Source organism: Brachionichthys hirsutus, chromosome 18 (genome assembly GCF_040956055.1).
Source record: "Brachionichthys hirsutus isolate HB-005 chromosome 18, CSIRO-AGI_Bhir_v1, whole genome shotgun sequence".
Classification (NCBI taxonomy): domain Eukaryota; kingdom Metazoa; phylum Chordata; class Actinopteri; order Lophiiformes; family Brachionichthyidae; genus Brachionichthys; species Brachionichthys hirsutus.
The window spans coordinates 348,406-369,169 of record NC_090914.1 but is presented as its reverse complement, the minus strand read 5'-3'; the positions used below and the strand labels follow the sequence as shown (position 1 = coordinate 369,169).

Below are 20,764 nucleotides of genomic sequence, written 5' to 3'. Positions count from 1 at the left end.
CTGAACCCCAAATTGCTCCCAGCGGGTCTGGCAAGCACGTGCTTGGATTCACGCGTACGCACGGTTTCACGTTTTTCCCTCTGGCGGACGTTCAGATACAACACAGGAAGTGATGTCACGCACTGAAGCGCTTCTTTATTGGGTGTTTTTATTTAACAAAAATAAAGAGAAAGCAGAATGACTGACAACACGCGGCCGTTACCCAGCAACAGAACATCAGCGTGTTTTTAGCTGCTGTTCCTCGGCAGAACGACGAACTCTCCGTTCCCGTCTTCAAACATCTTTCCCTGAGAGTGAGCTGCCGAATAGTCCACCGGAAGTTCAGCGTTCAAGGTTTAATTCTGACGTTTCACATGTCAGAATCTAAAAGCGGTCTACGAGTAGTTTGAAAACGGAACGACCCCCCCCCCCCCCCCCCCCAGAAGTCCAGACGTGACCTCACCTCTCATACTTCAGTGATTCTTCAGAAGATGACTTTAAAAAACGTTTTAGTGCGACAGGAGAAACCTTCACTAGATAAAAACCAAAAGTAACGCACCGTTTTTTCCAGGCTCCGCCTTCTTCCTGCTCCACCCGCAGTCTGAAGCAGAATCCCAGTCCCAACACAGTCCTGGTGTTTTGGTGGGGTGGGTGGGGTCAGGGGTCTAATTATGACTGGCATAACCAAAAACATTCTTACAGTTTGAACAGAACAGAATCTTAACAGTGACCCCCCCCCCCCCAATCGTCCTGACGATAAACGATGAGTCGTTTGCATCCCGCTGAAGCAGAGTCCGGTTCAACGCCAGCCTCACAACTCCGTGTGGACGTCTGCTGAAGACACAAACAGCGTCAGGCTGGGAATGCTTCCGCTGCAGCGCTGGTCCGATCCTACCTGAGGTTTGCTGCTTTGCATTGTGGGTAGCCCGGTCCTGCTCCCTGGTCTGCAGACGCTTAATCTCCTGGTCGTAATCGGCCCACTCCGCCACGATCCTCACCGCGGCCTGCAGCTTCGGCTCCTTGGTCTTTGGGTTGTTGCACTGAGATCAAATTATAAATACCAGCCTGCTAGTGCTGCTAATTCTTTTTAGCCGCTGCTGCCCCCCCCCCACACACACACAGTGCTGTTACCAAGTCTATCGTCTTGGCGCTCCTCTTGGAGCCGTCGTCACACCAGGTCTCGCACCACAGCCAGTCCTGCGGCAGAGACTTGATGGGCACCTGGTGGATCATGTTGTTGGGCAGATCCTGAAAAGCAGAGGGAGGGGTTTGATGGACAGCCACGACGCTGCAGGTTTAAAGCGACGGCGGCGGACACGCACCTGGTCCAGGTTGGACAGGCTGTTGGGATCTTGGCTGAGCCCCTGGTACTGTCCTCTGAGCCGATCTCCTGCTGCTATCTTCCTGAACTTCTTCAGGTCGACCACGTAAAGGGCGCTGCAGATAAGACGAGGATAAGTATGAGCTTAACGAGCGACACCAGAGTACGACTCTGAGCTGCCGAGGCGTGCCAACCTGATGTGGTACTTGCGTCCAGCGAGGTGGCTCGCCCAGTAGCCCGATTTCCAGAAGCGGTAGCCGTCCATCTCCCGCCGGCTCTCGCAGAACGGCGTGTAGCCATAAGGGGCTCCCTCCAGATCGAAGTCACGCAGCGCCTTTAAGTCGGTCCGCACAATCTGATGGAGAGGAGGATGTAGCGTGAACACGTGGACGGACGCAGGAAGGTAAAGAAACATTTAGCCACGCGCTAACCTGGTCTGCGTCCACGAACAGGATCTTGTCGACAGCCAGAGGAAACAGGACGTCCAGAAAGAGGATCTTGTAGCCCCAAATGATCCTCTGCTTCTCGGTCTGCTGGTGTAACCAGCGGGGCCACTTGTACTGGACCAGTTCGTACTGGAAACCATACTGCCTCGCCATGTGGGGGATGAACTCCTGCAAGACACCAAAACCTGCCTCTGTTTGTGTGCAGCATGCGACCTTTAGCACGCCAATAAAATCCTGTTTCCAGCAGGGGGCAGCACGGTTCACAAAGTTTAGAGTCCAATTAGAGGAAGAGAAGGAGGCGGGACCAAATGATCAGCAGAGGGATAACCACCAATCAAAACCAAGCTGCCTGATGTCATCATTGAGTGAACCAGCGGGGGGGGTCCTACCTTGAAGGTCGGGGACAGGTAGTTCTTCAGGAACCAGAACTTGACGGGTGTCTTGGTGTTCTTTAGAACCGACAGCATCATAATCCTGGCAGGGAAACCGCCAACATGACAATCAATAACGTCTTTGAACGCACGAGAGACGTCAGTTTGAGGCCGTCCTCTCCGTACCTGAGGAAGCGCTCATACAGGTGACCCGACGCCACAGAGAAGATGTTGATGACGTCGTCCTTCTCCTGCTTCAGCTCCTCTGGTTTACCTCCACCTGTGAAGCCCCTGAAGCGGACACAGACACGCTTCAGTGAAACCGATCGACTTGCTGCCCATTGATTATTTTTCAGGGGTCCAGCCCAGTACCTGGTCAGAGACTTCCAAAAGCCGACGTCGTTGTCCTCCGTGGAGTCGCTCAGCAGCTCCTCGTTGAACTTGTCCGGTTTCTTCTGGACCTGAGAAACAGCCGGACTCAACCTGATCAGTTTGGGATTGGGAATATTCCCGGCGCTGCGATCGGCTTCGCAGACGAACCCACCTTCACTTTGATGATCCGGCTCTTGAAGTTGTTAAGCACGACGATGATGTCATCGGAGTCGGCTGGAGAGTCGGTGCCATCGTGGCTGAAACAGAAGGAAGACGGGATGAGGAGATGCTGGACGAGATGCAGAGGTGTTCCGAACGTCCCTCCTCTGACCTGTAGATCTTGTAGATCTCGTCCGAGCGGCCCTTCCTCATCTTCAGGATCCAGGCTCCCGGGTTCGCCTTAAGCTGAAAGTAACCCTACAGGCCGACACATTTCCTGTCCTCATGACAGCAAGAAGAATGCGGCGTTTGTGTTCTGAGAAAAGTGTGAAACCACTCACCAGGTTCGCCATGACGATGGTGTCTACGACGACCGGATCCGAGGCGCTTCCCAGAGTGAACTGGAGGCCTCGCGGCGGCTGGCCTGAGCTGACATCAAAGCAGTGGCCCTCCAGTAAAAGGTGCTCCAGTTCGTATTCCGCCGCTACAATATTCTCCACCTGGAAGAGGGAATCAAGTCCGCTTTGTGAGTTCATCAGGCGGCTCGAGGAACAGATCACACCGCCGCCTGGTGGATGGGGGTGGAACAGAACAAGAGACAAAGGAAAGCTGTACCTCCTGCAGGTAGATGTTGTCCAGGTCGTACCGGGTGTGCACCGACTCCACCATCCAGCTCTCGGGGGTGTTGAGGTTGAGGGTGAAGAGGGGAGACTGAGGCATGTCCAGGAACCTGGCCATGGTTCTGTGGGAGAAGCTACCGTCGAGCTGGAACATCACCTCTGGTTCCAACACGTAACGGTAGAAACTGGAAGGAGAGGGGTCGTTTTTACTGGAAACCGAGGAACCAGGTTGAAGACTTCTCACTGGCCCTTCTGGAGCGTGTTGAAGGGAGGATTTTAACACGAGTGTTTAGGTCCTTGTTTACTAGCTTGTAATCTCCCTCCTTCCTCTTTGCAGCAGATCTGGATGCTGGATTATTGGAACTGTTGGCCGGAGCGCGTTCCAACAAACAGGATGCAGTCAGAGCGAAAATAAACTTCATCGTTTTACCAGACACGTGAATCTCCACAGGGAGGAACGCAGTCGGACGCAGCACCAAATGATCCGTCTAAACACCAGAGCGGTTAGCATACGCCGCCGTCCAGAAACCGAGGGTGTTTGTGTCTCACCTCTTCAGAGGCATCTCCGAAAGTTTGGACTGGCAGTTCATGAAGACACGCAGGTTGATGTTGACCAGCTGCTTCAGAACCTGGAGACATCAGAGAGGAGAGGACAGACAGGATGCTGTGGGCGGAGTCAAATGGACAAGCAGGTCAGGGTTACGGCCATTCAACCCACCAACAGAAGAGGAGCTAGTTTCTGTGCCTCCCTGGTTGCCGGATCCACCACGGCAACGACTTCAAAGTAAACGTCTCCTTCCCTCGGCCGGATCTTCACAGCACTAAAAAGAAATCAATCAATCATTTTCTTTTGTCCATGCGTCATGGGAGGAAAGGATCATGAGCCCGTATTCCATGTTCACCTGTAGCGGTCATCCGCGAAGCCGTACTCCACCCGGGCCTCCCCTTTGGGCTGAGAGGACAGCAGGGCGTCCACCTTCATCACCAGATCGCTGGCCCTGGAAGGAATCCGCCCATCAAACCCAAAGCCGGATTTCGACGCACCTCGCCAGCACCCACAGACGCGCTGGTTGGCGCTGATGGAATTTCCCTCTGGGATTAACAAAGCATTCTGATTGGATGACATACCTGTCCTCCTCCGATCCAAGCTGCATGACTTTGCTTTTGATTTGCTCTCCGGATGTTCTCAGGATGAGACTCTCCAAAAGCAGGAAGTCGTCCCGGTTGAAAACCTCCTCCTCCTCCAGAGGGCCGATGATCTGTGATATTTGCAGCAGCAGGAAGTGGTTTATTGATCAGCGCAGGCCGGATCTGATCATGCTAAGAAGCCAGGCTGTAACTCACTCGCCCATTGCTGATCACTGCTTTCTGTCCCTTCTTCAGTTTGAGGACATCTCGACAGTAAAGAGCGTGGGAGCGAAGGAAGTCAAAGACGGGACTCTCATACGCCTCCTTGAACAACGCCACATCCATACCCTGAAGGAGAAACAGGAGAGCTGAAGGTAGCAGCAGGGCAAACAGAAGGAAACACAAATCTCAATCACTTCTTTCTCCTCTTACCCCGACGGCGAACTCTCCAATGTCGACTCTCTTCTCCAGCGCCGCCGCCGTCTCTTCTTTAGCCATCTTGGTGATGAAGTTCTTGGCGTTGTTGGCGGACTGCGTCTGCATGGCGGCCCAGATCGCTCTCGCTACATGGCTCGACTCCACGGACAGGGCGGCTGACGGGTTGTTGAGCATCCCCAGTCGGACGTTGTTGCTGGTTTTCTGCAATAGAACAGGGGAATATTAGCGAAGCTATGCTAAATATGAAAAGTCCTTTAGCATTAGCTTAGCACAATGCCAGGAAACAACTAACAGCTTCCGTGGCAGAAAAGGAAACCGTCCATCCGTAAAGCTTTAATTAACGCGTGATCAAATCTCGATCCTCCCATCTGTCTTTAGCTCTGGCTCTGTCCAGCCGGTCCAGACAGATGTCCGTCCACTATGAGTCTTAGGTTCTGTCCAATGTTTCTGCTGTTAAAGGTAAGTTTTTCCTTGTGGGTCAATTGGGTTCCTTGAGATAACTTTCTGCTATGATCTGGTGTTATAGAAATAAAATGAATTAAATCAAATCTGAACCTTCATGCGCTGGAACACGCTTCAAACAAGTCAGTACCATGTGCCTGATGGCGTCATAAAGAAGCTGTCGTCCCGACGGTTTGTCAAAGTCTCCGACCACCCAGAAGGTCACGGGACGGACGGAGCCATCATCTGAAAACCAGAGAAGAAGAATCAGAAGCCGTCAGAGCAAAGGTGAAAGCAGTTCTCGTCTGTGGCGAGGACGGAGTTTGGTGTCATCGAGCTTCATGCTCTGAGGATGAAGTGTTAGAACTTCGTCAGCAGCTATTTGAACACGTTCATGTTTATGCTTTGGGCCCTACTTCTAAATCATCACATGCATAATTACCCTCTCCGAAGAGGAGGTGAGGGTATTGCAATTGGGTGCGTTTGTTTGTCTGTCCGAGCGCATAACCCAAAAACTAGTAACCCAATCGACTTGAAATTTTTACACAAGCAAGGTTCTGTCCGTGGCTCGGTCCTCCCTGAGAATGGCGTTGATCCGGATCTGGATCCAGATTCTAGAATTATTTTTACATCTGGAATTGTGCCTGTGCTGTAAACTGCCACTTTAAGAGGGAGGGACACGAATGGCATGATGGGAAAAAGAGTCCAGAAGATGGCTTGTAGTACATTCCGGAGCAGCAAGCTAGAGCAGGTTTGGCCCCTCTGATCCGGAAGCCCTGTTTACTGTCTCACAAGATCCAATAGTCTATTGGAGGCGGGGTCTGCAGTCTCTGATTGTCATTTTCTAGTTAGTCATTTGTGTCCTCAGAGAAAAGTGACAGATGGAGACTCGGAGGTGGATTCAGACAAACGCTGAACTGACCAGCTGAGCTCCAAAGAAGAAGTGAGGAAAAGGAGGAGAAAACAGCCGTTACCATGCCGATTGGTGGTGGTCATCCCTGATACAGGGAGGGATTAAAATCACACGAATTAGAGGAAGAGTAGTAAGAGGAAGGTATGAAGAGTTTAGGTTTGAAGGCGATTGAATTATCCGCTCCACAGATTTTTATACGAGGCCGTCTCACCTTTTTTGGTCATGTAGTTCATGCTGTTGGCCACAGCGCCGCTCCTCTCTTTGGCGTCGAGGGTGGAGAAGCGAGCGTAATCATCGATGAAGTAGTTGTCTTCAAACAGAGAGAACTCAAGATCGTTAGGTTGGCTCAGGTGTCGGTCCAGAGAAGAAACCACACTCAGGTTCTTACTGGTATCGGTCAGGTCCAGGTAGCTCCTGCTGGTAGACAGCACTCTGGGGTTGATCCGAGGAACTACGTTGGGTTGATTCATGATGAAGTCCATGACGTCATGGTCGGTGGCCAGCTCGCCCTGTTAAAGGGTTTCATCACAGGATTTCAGCTTTCCAGTGAAGCTGCAGCTACAACGGTTCCTCCGAGAAACGGACTCGTGTGATGACCAACAGCAACACAACAAGCCGACTGACCAGGTACACTGCTCGTTGGTAGAAGGTGGTGGTCTCCAGGATCTTTTGCATGGTGACCGTCTCCATTTCGTCTGGGTCCAGCTGCTCGCGTTGGTACGGGATGCCGTTGTACATGACCACGGGCAACGGGCCCACCCCCGTGTGTTTGTAGTACGCCCGGCCTTCCTGAAAGACCAGACGGACGGCGATGTCAGCTGCAGGAGAGGCGGACTGTTTTCTTTCTAACACTGCATCGCTACGCTTCTTTCCCATGAAATAACTCCATCCCTCTGTCCCGTGATGCCCCGATCACGGCCCCTCACCTTCCGGTTGCTGTCGTAGGTGGAGTCAGCTCCGAGGATGCTGCTGACCTCCACGTAGGGGAACCTCTTCTCCAGCACCTTCACCACGTCTCCGGCGCTCAGCTGCCCCCCGATGGGAATCCGGTTGAACATCTAGGAGACGGTCAGGAACGGGAAGACGAGGACAACATTTAGAGAGAAAACGTGATGTTCTCAGTGCGATAAAAGGCGTGGACAATCAAGTCCAAACTCACGGAGATCATAGCCTCGAACGCGCTGTGACTGTCCACCTCATCGCTGATGTAGTTGTACGCTCGGAGCAGAGCCACGCCCGCATCCTGCATGCCATCTACGTTGTCTTCGTCCGACACCACGAGCACCAGGCCTATCCTGAAATGTACACCTAAGTTTCAGCAGTTGGAATGCCGAGTGTTTGATTCGGGCTTAAACACGCCGGCCGTCCCACGGCGCCTCAGGCAGGAAGGATTCCAAAGCCACCCGTAGAAAACACCAGCACTAACGGCTCACGAATGCACTGGGATCCCAAAAGCCACGTCTGAATCGAGGCAATGGGATCATCCCAGGAGCAGAGGAGAGAACACTTCCAACGCAGACATGGTTACTGTCGATCACATAAAAACTCACCTGAGTGGGATGTTGTTTGTGTAAAACATCTCTGCAACACTGAGCAGCTCAGCAGAATTCTCCTGAGTCGGGTCCAGAATGATCACCTGTCCACACACACACACACACACACACGGTATTTCTCACGATGTCCTCGGGTCCACCAGCGGCCGACTGATGGGGAACGGAACAAACCAGATTGTGGAAGTTTCTTCGGATCTGCCGGATGACTCCAGGGAAGGTGGGCCTGAGCAGCTCCTGAACGTTGTGAGGCCACGAGCTGTACCGGTGGTCCGTTTCCAAGTTGTTAATCCACTGACAGGAAGTGTTAACCATTAAATGAGTTTGATTACAGTTCAACAGCTCATTGTTGAGTTTATTTACAACTTAGTTTCCATATATGGTTACTTCATTTGGTCATTTTTAGTTTCAGGTTATTTCAACAAAACATAACATAAAATACATTTTAACCAAATAATATTGGTTCTGAATGTTTCATCTTGTTGTTGCCGGTTTTTTTTTAAACTCATTAAAGAAAATCAGACCAGAATAAAATTTTCCCACGTCTAAAAAAACGAGGATTTGATTTCTCACGTTGACGGCGGCGCTGCGGATGTCGACGGCGTAGTCGGAGTCGGAGGGCTGGACGTTGAGCTTCAGGATGTCGTGGATGTAGAGCGATTCTATCTGCAGCGAGCGCAGACCCTCCATCACCCTGGACTCGCTGCGCAGGGTCTCAAACACACTGCGGGGGAGGGAGAGGAGTCACACCTGCTGGAAGATCAGCTGACTGAAGACGTGCGCCGGTCAATTCATCAAGAGTCCCACCAAGATTAGATCAAATGATTTTAATGAATGCATTTATTTAATATACAAGCAGATATAATTACACACCTGAAGATGTCCTGAGTGTCCAGATCGACGTGCAGCCCGTTGATGAAGAGGGCGGAGTCACCCGGCTGAAGGCCCAGAGTCCCTTTGAAGAACTACAAAGAAACACCCCGTTTGTGTGTGCGTGTGGTCAAAAGTACAGCTCAGTTGTCCTGCTGCAGTTAAATCTCATTACAGAAATACAAAGACATCAGATAATCAGACTCCAAAGGAACCTGACAGCAAAAGATAACGGACAACCTGACCGCACCTTCTGGTTCTCGACAATCTCTTTACGGAGCTCAGAGTTGACAACAGTCTTCGTGATGGACCTGCGAGGAGAAACAAAAGACTTTTAACACCCCTGAAAACCCAGAGACAGTTTTTTTAGAGCTTCTTTATGTGTCTGCGCTGTTTGTCTTTACAGGGCTTTTGTGGGGAAGTTCTGGCTGAGGTCTTTCATGACGTTGAGAGCATCGACGGGAGGAGCGCTGAGGATCCGGGCCGCCGTCTGGAAGCTCAGATCTGTGACGGGTCAGTGGGCGAAGACGGGAGGAGACGAGGACCCAGAAACAAAATAAAAGCACTGGACAGATGGACAGACGGAAGCTCGCTCAGCTTGTCTTCACGTGTGAGGTGCCGAATAGACCAATCAGAGGCTCAGAGGTTCGTACGTGACAGGGATAAGAGAAACCCCTTTTAACATGAACGCCACGCTCACGTTCAGTCTGGGAGAAAACCGGAGCGTCGGAAACTTCCCATTTGATCACGCGGGAGATGAAGAGAGAAGATCTGCTGACCGAGGACACAAGAGGAGACCCACCTTGCATTTGCCAGACCTTCAGCGGAGCCATTTCATTGGTGCTTTCCACCAAATGTTTCCTCAACTCCTTCAACTGCTCCTTCAGCTCCGGGTAGAGAGTCCTAGCAAGAGAGAGAGGCAGTTCGACAGGCTGTCAGAGTTGTTTATTCTCCTTCCCTAAAACAAAAAGGAAGGGGGGAAAACGAAGACTCGGCCGGTGGAAGCGTGGAGCAGTTCTAGGATTTAATAACGGGCTTTGAGTTTTCCTCCCAGTCTGACACAAAGTGACTCACTTCAGTTTACCGAAGAGGAATCCCTGGACCTCGTCCACCGGATCGTTCTCCCTGATCACCGTAGCGTTCAGCTCCACGCCTGAAACCACAACAGATTAACTCACCATCCGCGTTAGGAATCCTCTGGGATGGTGCCGTGTGTCCGGCCTGGGACTACCTTGGACTTGTGTGTCATCTTTTGCCTTGTACTCCTGGCTTTTGATGGCCAGCTCCACGCCGTAGCCAGACAGGTAGACTTTCCTTTCACTTGGTTTCTGGGTGGAGAGGAGGAATAATTGAAACCAAGGCGTCTCCTTGACAGCGATCCAGCTGCCCTCTTAATGTTTAACGCTTCCAATCCTGACGCGTTCACACAGAGTAGTCAGCGGAGAAGACGACAGCGTCGCTTCAGCTCCCCGGGTACCCATTAAAAAACACTTCAACACAGAAAAACAAGATTTTGTTTCAAAGTAATCTACATTCAGGAGGTGCTTCTCAGATCCCGTCTAAAGCAGGAGTTAAAATCACTTCCTGCTGGTTTCTTATATCTTTATGAAAATGAAGGATTAAATCAGTCACAGTTTGCAGCTTTTAAAACCTGTTCCTGTGACAAAGTTTCACCCAAGAACAACAACAACAACAAAAAAAGAATACTGAAGGTTTAAGTTGTGCTATTCAACATTTGATGTTAATCTTTTGTGTGAGAAACACCTACAGCCAGGAAATGTCGGAGCACATAAGTGGCCTGGCCTTCGTGGACTCTCGGTATTAAGGCTTGGTGCAGCCTCTGGAAGTCTTGTGTCCCAAACGCAGCGTAGAGGATGACGACCGGAGCCTCTGGACTGGATCCTGGGTATCTGTGATCACCTTTGAAAAGGTATGGCTTCGGCCTGAGACAGAGACACGGAGGGGAAATGATCAGAGCCATCATTATTTCACCGCTTCTTTGCCCTTTGTTTTCCTGAACCACAGGTGTGTTTATTTACCTCCGAGACGCCGTTTCCAGCAGGGCCGATAAACTCGCTGCGTCGCACGTCATTTCTCCGTGGACGCTGAAAAATGCTGGGCAGCCAGCTGGAGGAGACTCATTGGACGCAATCTAAAGAAAGAACATCGAAAAAGAAGATAAAGCTCCTCAAACACACCTTCAGAGATGAAACCAGATCCCTCCGCCTCCACCTCCTCTTCCTCCTACCTCCTACCTGTTGGAAGGAGTGTACGGTTGCAGAGTAGACCCTCAGGGAAAGGGCGAACTTCAGCATGTTGACCTGGACGGAGCTGATCAATGCCCCGGCTTTCTTTACAATCAGGTCATAGTAGGCCCGGTCCGTATCTGCATGAAGACGACGACAGCAAACGTGTGACTTTATCATCTTTCCTGAAGCCAAGCAGCGACACAACGCAACAGTTTTGCTTCTATTTTGTGATGTTTCTGCTTTGGAAACTCTGAAAGTGCAATGACTGTTAAGCAGCTGGATTTATGAGATGAATCACTAAAACAGAAAGTGAAAGGAATCAGGTCAGGGTGACTGAAGCAGTTTTACTTTACCGTCATGCTCTCCTTCTATGTTCTGATTCTCCTCCACAAAGGCCCAGAACTTCTCCTGGCTCTCCTCTGCCAGGAACTCACTGAGGAGGAAAAGGATGAAGGTTGCCGTTTCATAAGCCGTGCATACACGTTGTCTGCCTCTGGATGAATAATGAACTTGAGAAGCTTTTCATGGCGCTCGCTAAAGTATCACCGGGTCAGCATTTGAAGCCTTAAGTATTTAGCATCTTGCTGAAGAACACGTCACTGAGACCGGGGAAACGTTTAAACTGTTAGAGGACAGCCTCAGCGATGACCCTCAAACGCTGAGGACACTGACTCATCTATCGCCTGCCTCTAAACTTAAGTGTCAGATTACAAAGCAGCCAAGTGGCTAATGGGGCCAAGCGGTGTCGTACCTGGCTTCCAGCAGGAGAGGCGTATCGGCCCATTTGGTGGTGAGGGTGGTGGTGACAGCCTTGGAGTCTGCACCCCCAGAGACGGAGGCGACCAGCAGCAGCAGCAGGAAACCCAGACGCCACATCCTGAAAGCACCTGAGAGGAGAGAGGGGGAGCAGGCTGCTTCATAGAGCTGACATATGTGATGAAAACCTGTCGAGCATTTTATTCATAAAGAAAACAAACCATTTCACTTCACAACCACGTAAAACTCTAACTTGTCCTAGTCGTGTTTCATCAAAATGAATCAAGCCAAATATTATAAAATGTTCTGACCAGTAAAAGGCACTATTAGTCACGTGTCTGCCGACTAATTCTATTATTTAGTAGCCTAGCTATAATTTACTGCATCCGGAAGCGCAAGAATAATTCAGACGGTTTTAAGGAAGTAAACAAAACGCTGGCTGATCACTGACCAATAGGAGCGTTCAGCGTGGCTCTTCGATCCAATCAGCGCAGTTTTGACACGGACCTTTCCAATCGCAACCCCCGAAGCAGTACAGTACGGATATTGATCTTGGAGACAGACAATTGTAAGAACATGAAATTATATTTGGGTTTAGGAGACTTAAAGATATCTAAATTGCGATACATTCACACCCAGAGCCCGCCAACACTTGGTTAGCGAGCTAACGCTACCCGAAATTAACATTGTTAGCCATGCTAGCTAACTCCTCCGACACGACAGGACAACAATCCGAATTTCGAGGCTTCCTTTTTACTCACAATTTAATAATGTCGCACTTTGTGTAAACTAATAGCCGCCACGTTGGATCATGTAGTTTCCAGTTTTATTACTTGGAAGCGTTTTCTTTCCGAAGCCGGCTCCGCTGCTTCCTGTATTCACGTTCCGCTGAGAATGGGCGGGTCCTCGCGGATAAAGAGGTGCCCACTTTTCTGCCTGTACAGAAATGACCGAATTCCCCCGAGAGTTTTAAGTTCTTTACTGCGAAACTTTGACCTGCACCATTAAAAGGGAAGCCATGATCTTTTTTTGAAATGGAAAATGTTGGTCCTTTAGTTCCTTCAGTCCGACACGCCCTCTCCCCTCGCTGCGATGCGTCCTTGCGCTCAGCCCAGAGGTCAGAGGTCAAACTGATGAAGCGTTTAGACCCGCCGAGCGCTCGGAACGAGTCCAGCTCCGTTACATGCCTCAGACCAGAGCTGCTAGAATCCATTTCAGGCCTGTTAGCCTCCTAGCAGGGCGAACGGCGGGTTGGCTTCACCTCTTCCTGCCCCCCTAAAGGATCCACCCCACCGGGGCAGGTGGTGCAGAACCAAAACAAGGAGCTGAAAGACTCTAAAGCAGATCTGACAGCTCAGATGAGCGTCTTCTATCAGCAGTCATTTGATGATAAAGGTATTGATCGATGCAGCCTTCAATAGAATTAACTCCAGCTGACTGCATTAGTTATTAATTAGCTTCCGTCTGATGGGGAGAGAAAATACGGGAAACTATAATCCATCCATTTCCTGTTGCCAGCTACCCTGTGTGGGGTGGAGCCTATCCCACCCGACTGGTTGGGTTTTTGGACCTTAGGAGGAACCCAGATCATTCTACTCTTCAGTGACATCATCATAAAGTCATCAACTTCACAGGTGGCCTACCTCACACACACTTCAGTGAATACGAGCCAGACACCCCAAACAGTCATTACTCCAACCCAACAACTTCCTGTTCAGTGTTTACCAGGACCAGCTGGGCCTTCCATTATCCAAGCCCCGCCCTCATCCCTTCTGCATCGGACATCAACAACATGTCGACGGCTCTGGCGTTCAGACCGGAGCTCCTCAGCGTCTGTCTGCAGCCATGCTTTTGCCTTTTTTGGTTGCGAGTGCAGCAGAGGGCGCTGCAGGGAGACGTGAACCCGTCGCTGGGAGCCGCCAGCGCCGCAGGGAGACGTGAGCCCATCGCTGGGAGCCGCCAGCGCCGCAGGGAGACGTGAACCCGTCGCTGGGAGCCGCCAGCGCCGCAGGGAGACGTGAACCCGTCGCTGGGAGTCGCCAGCGCCGCAGGGAGACGTGAACCCGTCGCTGGGAGTCGCCAGCGCCGCAGGGAGACGTGAACCCGTCGCTGGGAGTCGCCAGCGCCGCAGGGAGACGTGAACCCGTCGCTGGGAGTCGCCAGCGCCGCAGGGAGACGTGAACCCGTCGCTGGGAGTCGCCAGCGCCGCAGGGAGACGTGAACCCGTCGCTGGGAGTCGCCAGCGCCGCAGGGAGACGTGAACCCGTCGCTGGGAGTCGCCAGCGCCGCAGGGAGACGTGAACCCGTCGCTGGGAGTCGCCAGCGCTGCACACATTCTGGATCCCTCTTCAGAATCCAGACAGATATTCCATTTATGAAGCTTCAATTTAAAATATATATTTAAAGAGATGCCCCCCACAGAACGTGTTCAGAACCCCTGAGAACCCAACTCCATATTTGTTCCCCGTGTATTCCATCATGGTGTTAGGCCTCATTTCCCACGATGCAACAGAACGAAGTCGACGCCGTCTTTCCACACGTTTATTGTATCGACCTAAATACAGAAGAGCAAGAAAATTATAAAACAAAATAGATTTCAACCAACTCAAAGAGGATGAAAAGTCTTTAATCATTAAAATAAAAAACGTTTCTCTAAATGAATCCTTGGTTTGATTTTAACTCCTGCTGGAAACAAGCCGACTGGAGCTCAGAATTCTGAACATAAGAAGGTAAAGACCCGGGTCCTGGACCAGGACCCCCCCAGGATTATCAGTCTCATTACTGTACATGAGAAGATTTTCAACTCATTTACTGGAGTTCTCGGTTCTGGGCTTGGTGGCGAAGGTGAGGTACCCTGTGTGACCTGGGATGTCTCTGGGAGGGGTGGTGGTCTTAATGGTGACGGAGGACTGGCTCCCAGCAGAGGTGGGAGGAGCTTCCGCCGCGGCGGAGGCGTCGGGTCCAAAATCAGGCAGCGACAGGGAGACGGTCCTCACATCGTGGACTCTCAGCAGGACCTCCAGAGTGCTGATGTCCTGGAAGCCGTGGTCCGCCAGCGCCTCACACGTCCTCTGAACCTGCTCGATGCACGGGGAGAAGGAGCACAGCCGACCTCCTGGGGGAGGAGAGAGAGAGAGAACAGGCGTGGGACACCTCCAAAGAAGAGTCAGAAACAGACTGCTCCTTCTTGCTGGGTCAGAACTCCTCCTCTTAATGTCTGATAAGCAGAAACTGACCGTTGTGAAACGTGGCAGAAGCGTGTTCAGGGAGTCTGTTGCATGTAGCCGGTTAAAGACAACGACCACGAGCAAAGATAAATAATCTGACCCACGTTCAGGTACAGAACACGGACTCAGGGGAACCCCTCCTTCTGACCCGCTGGCCTCCGGTCTGGATCAGCTCTTGGAACCAGATCTCACCTGCCGGCACCGACCTCTCGTCTCCAAAGGAAAGCGTGCTGTGATGTCAGCGTGACGCCACGGCAACGAGCCAAGAAAGCTTTCACCCGCTGGCCCGGAGAAAGAATGTGACCCTGACGGGTCCAGCCGGGACGGGAGGAGTGTGGGTCAAGAGACGAAGTCAAATCTAAGGTCATTCATTTCAAAAGAAACGCAGAGAGGAGAGCGAAGGATTCGTCTTGTTGTGTTTGAAACATGAGATCAATGCAAATAATAAATAAATAAAACACTAAACGAATTCCACTTTCCCCGCCGGACGACACGGCGCCGGTGAAAACGTCCCGTCGTTGGCTGGAGCAACGACAGAGACCAGATTCAACCTTTGAATAGTGAACGATCCGGCTCCTCCTCCACGCTATCGCCTCTGATAAACACTACAAACACTTCCAGATAGCGATCGTTCCTTCCACCAACAGGACCAGTGTTCTCAAACACAACTCGGCTGTCTCCTAGCAACCAGGAGGGGCTATCCAGCTGCCTTTAAGTCTGTGCACAAGGCTGTATGATTCCTTATCGGGTTCACGGGGCGTGTTCGTCCAACGCTTGCATAACACGGGTCTCTGGGCGAAGTGGAGGGGGTTAGGGTCCAGGTCCGGGCCAAAACCTCAGAGGAATTACAGTCATTCACCACCCCCTTTTTACATTCTCTCTGGAGAACCAGAACCAGGGAGGAGACAATGATTAACTCTGGGTGTGAATGACTCAGTGTCAACCACTGAGCGGTCACCTGATGAAGCGGACGCCGTTCCTCTCACGTGGTGCACGACACCTCAGACATTCCCAAAAACCTCCCAGAACCTTGGAGCTCAGCTGGTGTCCGAGTCTCATCGCCAGACCCGGAGCGTCGCCCTGTATGGGCATGGGAGCGCTTCCTCAATGGCTGCACTATTTATTAGCATCTGTGTGTGTGTGTGTGTGTGTGTGTGTGTGTGAGGGCCGGGGTCCCGTGAAGCAGCGCCACCTTAAAAGGGAGCCAGAGATCCCGGCTCCTCCTGCATTCCTCCTCATGATTGGGCTTTTCCTCTTCAAACGGATCATGGACCGGTTTAGCTTTAACTAATATTTCCAGAGTCGTGTCAGACGATGCCCACTCAGTCGTGCTGGTTCATGTTCTTTCACTTTACTGGGACCAGTAAGCCGCCCGGTCCCTGGTCCGGGAACACCTTCCTGAGGACCGGAGCCCCTACAGGGGGCTGGCGTTGGGCGACCTCTGGATCTCTGCGATCATCTAGAAACACGTTAGCTACACGTGTTGTGCTACCAGCTGCTAAACGGCTCTGTCGTGTTGAGCTTTCTGACGATACTTCACATCAATTACAACCTTCTGCATCGTTTAAACGTTTATTGTACGGCATGAGTCCATCTTATATTATATTATAGTGTTTAAGGGTACCATTATGCTGCTGTAGTTAAAGTTTTATTAAATACTACAGTTTGCTGCCAATAGTCACACCACTGTGTCACTGGGGTGCGTGTGTGTGTGTGCGTGTGTGTGCGTGCGTGTGTGTGTGCGTGCTCTATTTCTGTTCTTGTTCTCCCGGTGAGTCAACACGAGTCACAGCAGAGTCACCACCAGGTGGTGGTGGACGTTGTCCCGGCTGGGTGTGTCCTACCTTGTCTCTTCATGGCAGCCTTGGCGTGTCTCACAGCCTCCCAGGGACTGGGGATGTCCAGGAAGACGGCGTCCGCCACCCCGCTGACCCCGAACCCGTCCCGGCAGACATCCTGGTTCCTGACGGTGACCAGGTTAGCCACACGGTGCTCCCTGAACTCCTCGGCTGCCTTCTCGGCCCGCTGCTGGTGGAACTCCACCGTGTGGAGGTGACCCGTGGGGGCGATGGTCCGCAGGACAGCGTGGGACAAGGAGCCACTACCGGTCCCTAGGACACAGAGGAGAACACTCAGACACATTGGTGCAGTGGGTAGCGCTGTCTCCTCACAGCAAGAAGGCTCTGGGTTCGAGTCCTCTCTGTGCAGTTTGTTTGTTCTGTCCGTGTCCGCGTGGGTTTTCTCCGCGTTAGGTGAATTCATCACTCCAAACTGTCTGGCGGTGCGTGTGTGTGTGTGTGATCGTCTACGTGTGGCCCCGTGATGAGCTGGCGACGTGTCCAGGGCGTACCCCCACCTCTCGACTCCAGAAACACCCGCGACCCACGAGGAGGAGAAAGTGGCTGCAGACGAGACGAATGAGGTCGACTACTTTTCTGTCTTCACCGGGACAGAGGATGGTCTGTCGTCCGGCCCCCGGCGCCGGCATCACGCTCTACATGCACCATTTTGCCAGCACAGCGTTGAACACAACCTCCACCGCTTGAAAGCGTCTCCTCCGACTCGGTTCCGTCTAGAGCCGTTACTACATCCCACGCACAGAACCGGCCCACTGCGGCTGAAAATGGGGGCTACACTTCTGAGCGGGCCCTCTGCGCCCGCCGGCGCTCCTTAATGTGCAGATGAGGTAGAGAGCAGCGGTCATGTGACCCGCTGCTGCAGCTCCCCCCCCTTCCCACTGCCTTCGTTTGCCCGGGGACAAAGACGGTAATGTCTACCCCTCTGCAGCACTTTGTCCTGCATCAGGACATGGAAGGAACCTTTGGAATGAGCCCAACAACATTGACACAGAGTTAGCGATCTTTATCTTTATGGTGCTGCTTGTGTGTTCTGTCCGTGAACAGGAAGCTCTGTGTAGCTGGACTTTATGTTCCTCTATTCATGGCTGTAAAATATAAAGCATCTATGAGGAAGTGCAGCCCGACATCAAAGCCTTGACCTGAGCAGGGATGGCTTTGGTTCTGCTGTTGCATCAGACAGCGGGTCATTATGAATGTGGTTCTGTCCGACGCCGAACTCCAGCCTCGCAGGCTCTTTAACGCCGACAGGAAGTGCCTGCGTGGCTCCAGCAGAGTTCTGAACCCAATCCGAGTCAACAGATGATCAATCAGCACAGAACCATCTCTGGATTCACCGCTTCGTGCTTCCGCTCTGCCCCTCGGGCTCGTCCCATCCGATCCCGGTTACTTCCTGCCTCTGCTCACAGGTGAACTTGACATTCGAGCGCTTTGACTCCGAAGCCCTTGAGTCACAGCGAGTGTTTGCTGTGCTGGCGGCAAACCCAGCTTGCTGTAAGCACTGATAAAACACACAGTAAATAGTTCACGTCCCGCCAGCAAGAACAATCCATCTCCAAGGTGAGTCCGACATGAGAGGGCCGCCGGCATGCAGGTCACCTCTCGCGCCCGCCGATTAGCGGCTGATGGACACACAATGGGACTCAGGTGATGTCGTGTGGAGCTAATGAAGTGACATCTAGTCTGAAACCCATCTGAACCAGACGGGCTCTTAAATACGCAGTGTGATGTCATCGAAGAGAGTCCGGCCCCCTCTGTGCTGATGACTTCACACATTCCCCCTGCATTCCTTTATCAACCCAGGACCGGTCCAATCAGAACCTAAACACTCGGTGCCAGCTGTAGGACATGATGAAGCACTGCACCACGGCAGCATCCTCATCCTCACTCCCCATGGGACACACAGCAACCGCGAACTGGGAACGCTCTCCGGAGGCCGGCGCCCCGATCGGACCAGGACCAGAGGGATGACACCGGGCTTCTGTTGTTCTGTAGAGCGCAGTGGTTGGGGTTGTCTTATTGCCATGGCAACATGGGCGGGTCTGATGCAGCGCTGACAGTCAGGATTAGCTTTGGAGCTAGCGGCACCAAATGCCTTGTTATTTAAAGCCACCAGTAAACAACCAATGATGCTCGTCAGGCCCCGCCCCCTCACCTGACTCGCAGACGATGGATCCCGGCTTCAGCTCCAGCATCATGGTGATGGTGGCGATATCGGTGGTGTAGAGGATCTGCGTGCGGTGCGGCAGAGTGACCGTCCACAGTTCTGGCGTGGGGTGGAGCACGTGGACCCACCCACCTTTGCTGCAGGTGACCCTTGACCCGTAAGTCTTTCCGATGAGGTCCGTGGAATGGCGAATGGCTCCGTACCGTGTCTGCGTTTGAGCACCGTGCTGCACCTTGATTGCCATCATGGAGTCGTGGCTCAGGTAGACGATGGCGACGTCCCCATCCTGGATGGCATCCGCGTACTCCACGAAACTCATGGTGAGAGCCCTGTAACAGGGGGGACGGGTTCAACCCGGGGTCCACAAGAACAACGATCCAAACCAGAACCACAGAATATTACAGAACTAGAAGTCACTGCTTCCTGAGGAATGGGCTAATATTCCTCAGGAAGCACTCTGACCGGTCAGAACCTAGTGACGCGGGTCACTATCAGCCTATCAGCGGTCAGAACCTGGACCCTGTCCGCGGGTCACTATCAGCCTATCAGCGAGCCGGGACGGCTCACGCGCTGAATTTTAAACTCGGACCTTCACGGTTTGGAGCAGCAGCAGTTTGGTTATCGTCAAGCTTCAGAGCGAAACGACATTATTCTGTTTGCCACGAAGACATGTCGGACAACGTGGAGAAGACGTGAGTGACGCCGTTATTATCTGTGTGATATTCGGTGTCTGATAAATACCCGCCTACCGCTGTCGGTACGTCGTCAATGGCGGCGCACGGCTAAAGCTAGCTAGCTAGCTAGCGTTAAACCGGGGGAAACAACGGCAGATTAAACACAGACTTTTACACAACATCGTGGAGTATATATATATATACACGGTATTTATATATTAATATGAGCGCGATTGTCTTTCACTAGAAACGTCACCGTTTACCGTGCAGTGAACTTAAGAACTAAGAATTAACTGCGTCACGATAAACTTTTAACACCATTCTAACTCTTGAAGGGTCGCATTGCAAAAAGCCCGGGAACATCTTTGGAACAATACAACCGCGCTAACTGTCACGGTGCCGGTAAACGAACCGTTGTTCGACTTGCTAACTGCCACGGTGCCGGTAAAAGAACCGTTGTTCGACTTGCTAACTGTCACGGTGCCGGTAAAAGAACCGTTGTTCGACTTGCTAACTGTCACGGTGCCGGTAAAAGAACCGTTGTTCGACTTGCTAACTGTCACGGTGCCGGTAAACGAACCGTTGTTCGACTTGCTAACTGTCACGGTGCCGGTAAACGAACCGTTGTTCGACTTGCTAACTGTCACGGTGCCGGTAAACGAACCGTTGTTCGACTTGCTAACTGTCACGGTGCCGGTAAACGAACCGTTGTTCGACTTGCTAACCGCCACGGTGCCGGTAAAAGAACCGTTGTTCGACTTGCTAACTGTCACGGTGCCGGTAAACGAACCGTTGTTGGACTTGCTAGCTGTCACGGTGCCGGTAAACGAACCGTTGTTCGACTCCACCTACCTCCTCCAGTCTAACGTCCAGCAATGGACACGAGTTCTATCGAGGAGCACCGCCGGTCTCCCCGTTCCTCACACACGTGGGGTTGTTTTCAGAGGACGTAAAGGCGATGCCACCGGATGACGAGCCGCCCAGTGGGCTCCCGTTTCCGGCGAGAGTCTCAGAGAAGCCCCGGTCACCTGATCTGTAAGGCTGCTAAATGTGCTTTTGACCCCGGAGGGTACACGGTTTGGATTCCCACTTGGAAACAATAAATCTTTGCGGTTCGGGTTTGTGATTTTTGTGAACGTGGAAGAGATCACGCAGCAACCAATTGAATGAATGGACTACAAATACGAACCAATGGGAGGAGAGAAGTCCGCGTATAAATGACGGCGC

At 52.0% G+C, this 20,764-nt stretch overlaps 2 protein-coding genes across 2 annotated transcripts; both read right to left on the bottom strand.

Moving 5' to 3' along the window:
- Nucleotides 1–420: 420 nt before the first annotated feature.
- Nucleotides 421–13,948, bottom strand: uggt1 (UDP-glucose glycoprotein glucosyltransferase 1). Its single transcript, XM_068752012.1, has 41 exons — nt 13,597–13,948; nt 11,609–11,744; nt 11,211–11,290; nt 10,864–10,994; nt 10,648–10,760; nt 10,377–10,551; nt 9,840–9,936; nt 9,683–9,761; nt 9,411–9,511; nt 9,013–9,112; nt 8,859–8,919; nt 8,612–8,703; nt 8,312–8,462; nt 7,913–8,032; nt 7,739–7,824; nt 7,348–7,483; nt 7,115–7,246; nt 6,813–6,977; nt 6,577–6,697; nt 6,400–6,498; nt 6,250–6,273; nt 5,427–5,521; nt 4,829–5,035; nt 4,613–4,744; nt 4,397–4,527; nt 4,171–4,266; nt 3,987–4,089; nt 3,818–3,897; nt 3,264–3,453; nt 2,990–3,148; nt 2,821–2,906; nt 2,662–2,746; nt 2,490–2,578; nt 2,304–2,408; nt 2,136–2,220; nt 1,732–1,914; nt 1,495–1,655; nt 1,302–1,416; nt 1,111–1,227; nt 875–1,019; nt 421–810 (listed from the first exon to the last, which is right to left on the bottom strand). Exons 1-41 carry the CDS (start codon nt 13,946–13,948, stop codon nt 791–793), a joined length of 4,935 nt encoding a protein of 1,644 aa, XP_068608113.1. The 3' UTR covers nt 421–790.
- On the bottom strand, nt 13,908–20,454 carry trmt61a (tRNA methyltransferase 61A). The gene is made up of 4 exons (XM_068751925.1): nt 20,390–20,454; nt 18,852–19,192; nt 16,685–16,951; nt 13,908–14,728 (listed from the first exon to the last, which is right to left on the bottom strand). Exons 2-4 carry the CDS (start codon nt 19,180–19,182, stop codon nt 14,418–14,420), a joined length of 909 nt encoding a protein of 302 aa, XP_068608026.1. The 5' UTR covers nt 19,183–19,192; nt 20,390–20,454; the 3' UTR covers nt 13,908–14,417.
- Nucleotides 20,455–20,764: the final 310 nt, after the last annotated feature.

Bases quoted from the DNA above. Each gene is read 5' to 3' on its own strand.
- trmt61a (XM_068751925.1), bottom strand. From the start codon at position 19,182: ATGAGTTTCGTGGAGTACGCGGATGCCATCCAGGATGGGGACGTCGCC. The intron at 16,952-18,851 runs GTGAGGGGGCGG...TCTGTGTCCTAG, and splicing joins ATCCATCGTCTGCGAGTCAG to GGACCGGTAGTGGCTCCTTG. The intron at 14,729-16,684 runs GTAGGACACACC...CTCCTCCCCCAG, and splicing joins GGCTGCCATGAAGAGACAAG to GAGGTCGGCTGTGCTCCTTC.
- uggt1 (XM_068752012.1), bottom strand. From the start codon at position 13,948: ATGTGTGCAGCGCTGGCGACTCCCAGCGACGGGTTCACGTCTCCCTGC. The intron at 11,745-13,596 runs GTTCACGTCTCC...CTCTCCTCTCAG, and splicing joins CTGGCGGCTCCCAGCGACGG to GTGCTTTCAGGATGTGGCGT. The intron at 9,113-9,410 runs GTGGGTCTCCTC...GACCCGTCACAG, and splicing joins GAAGGTCTGGCAAATGCAAG to ATCTGAGCTTCCAGACGGCG.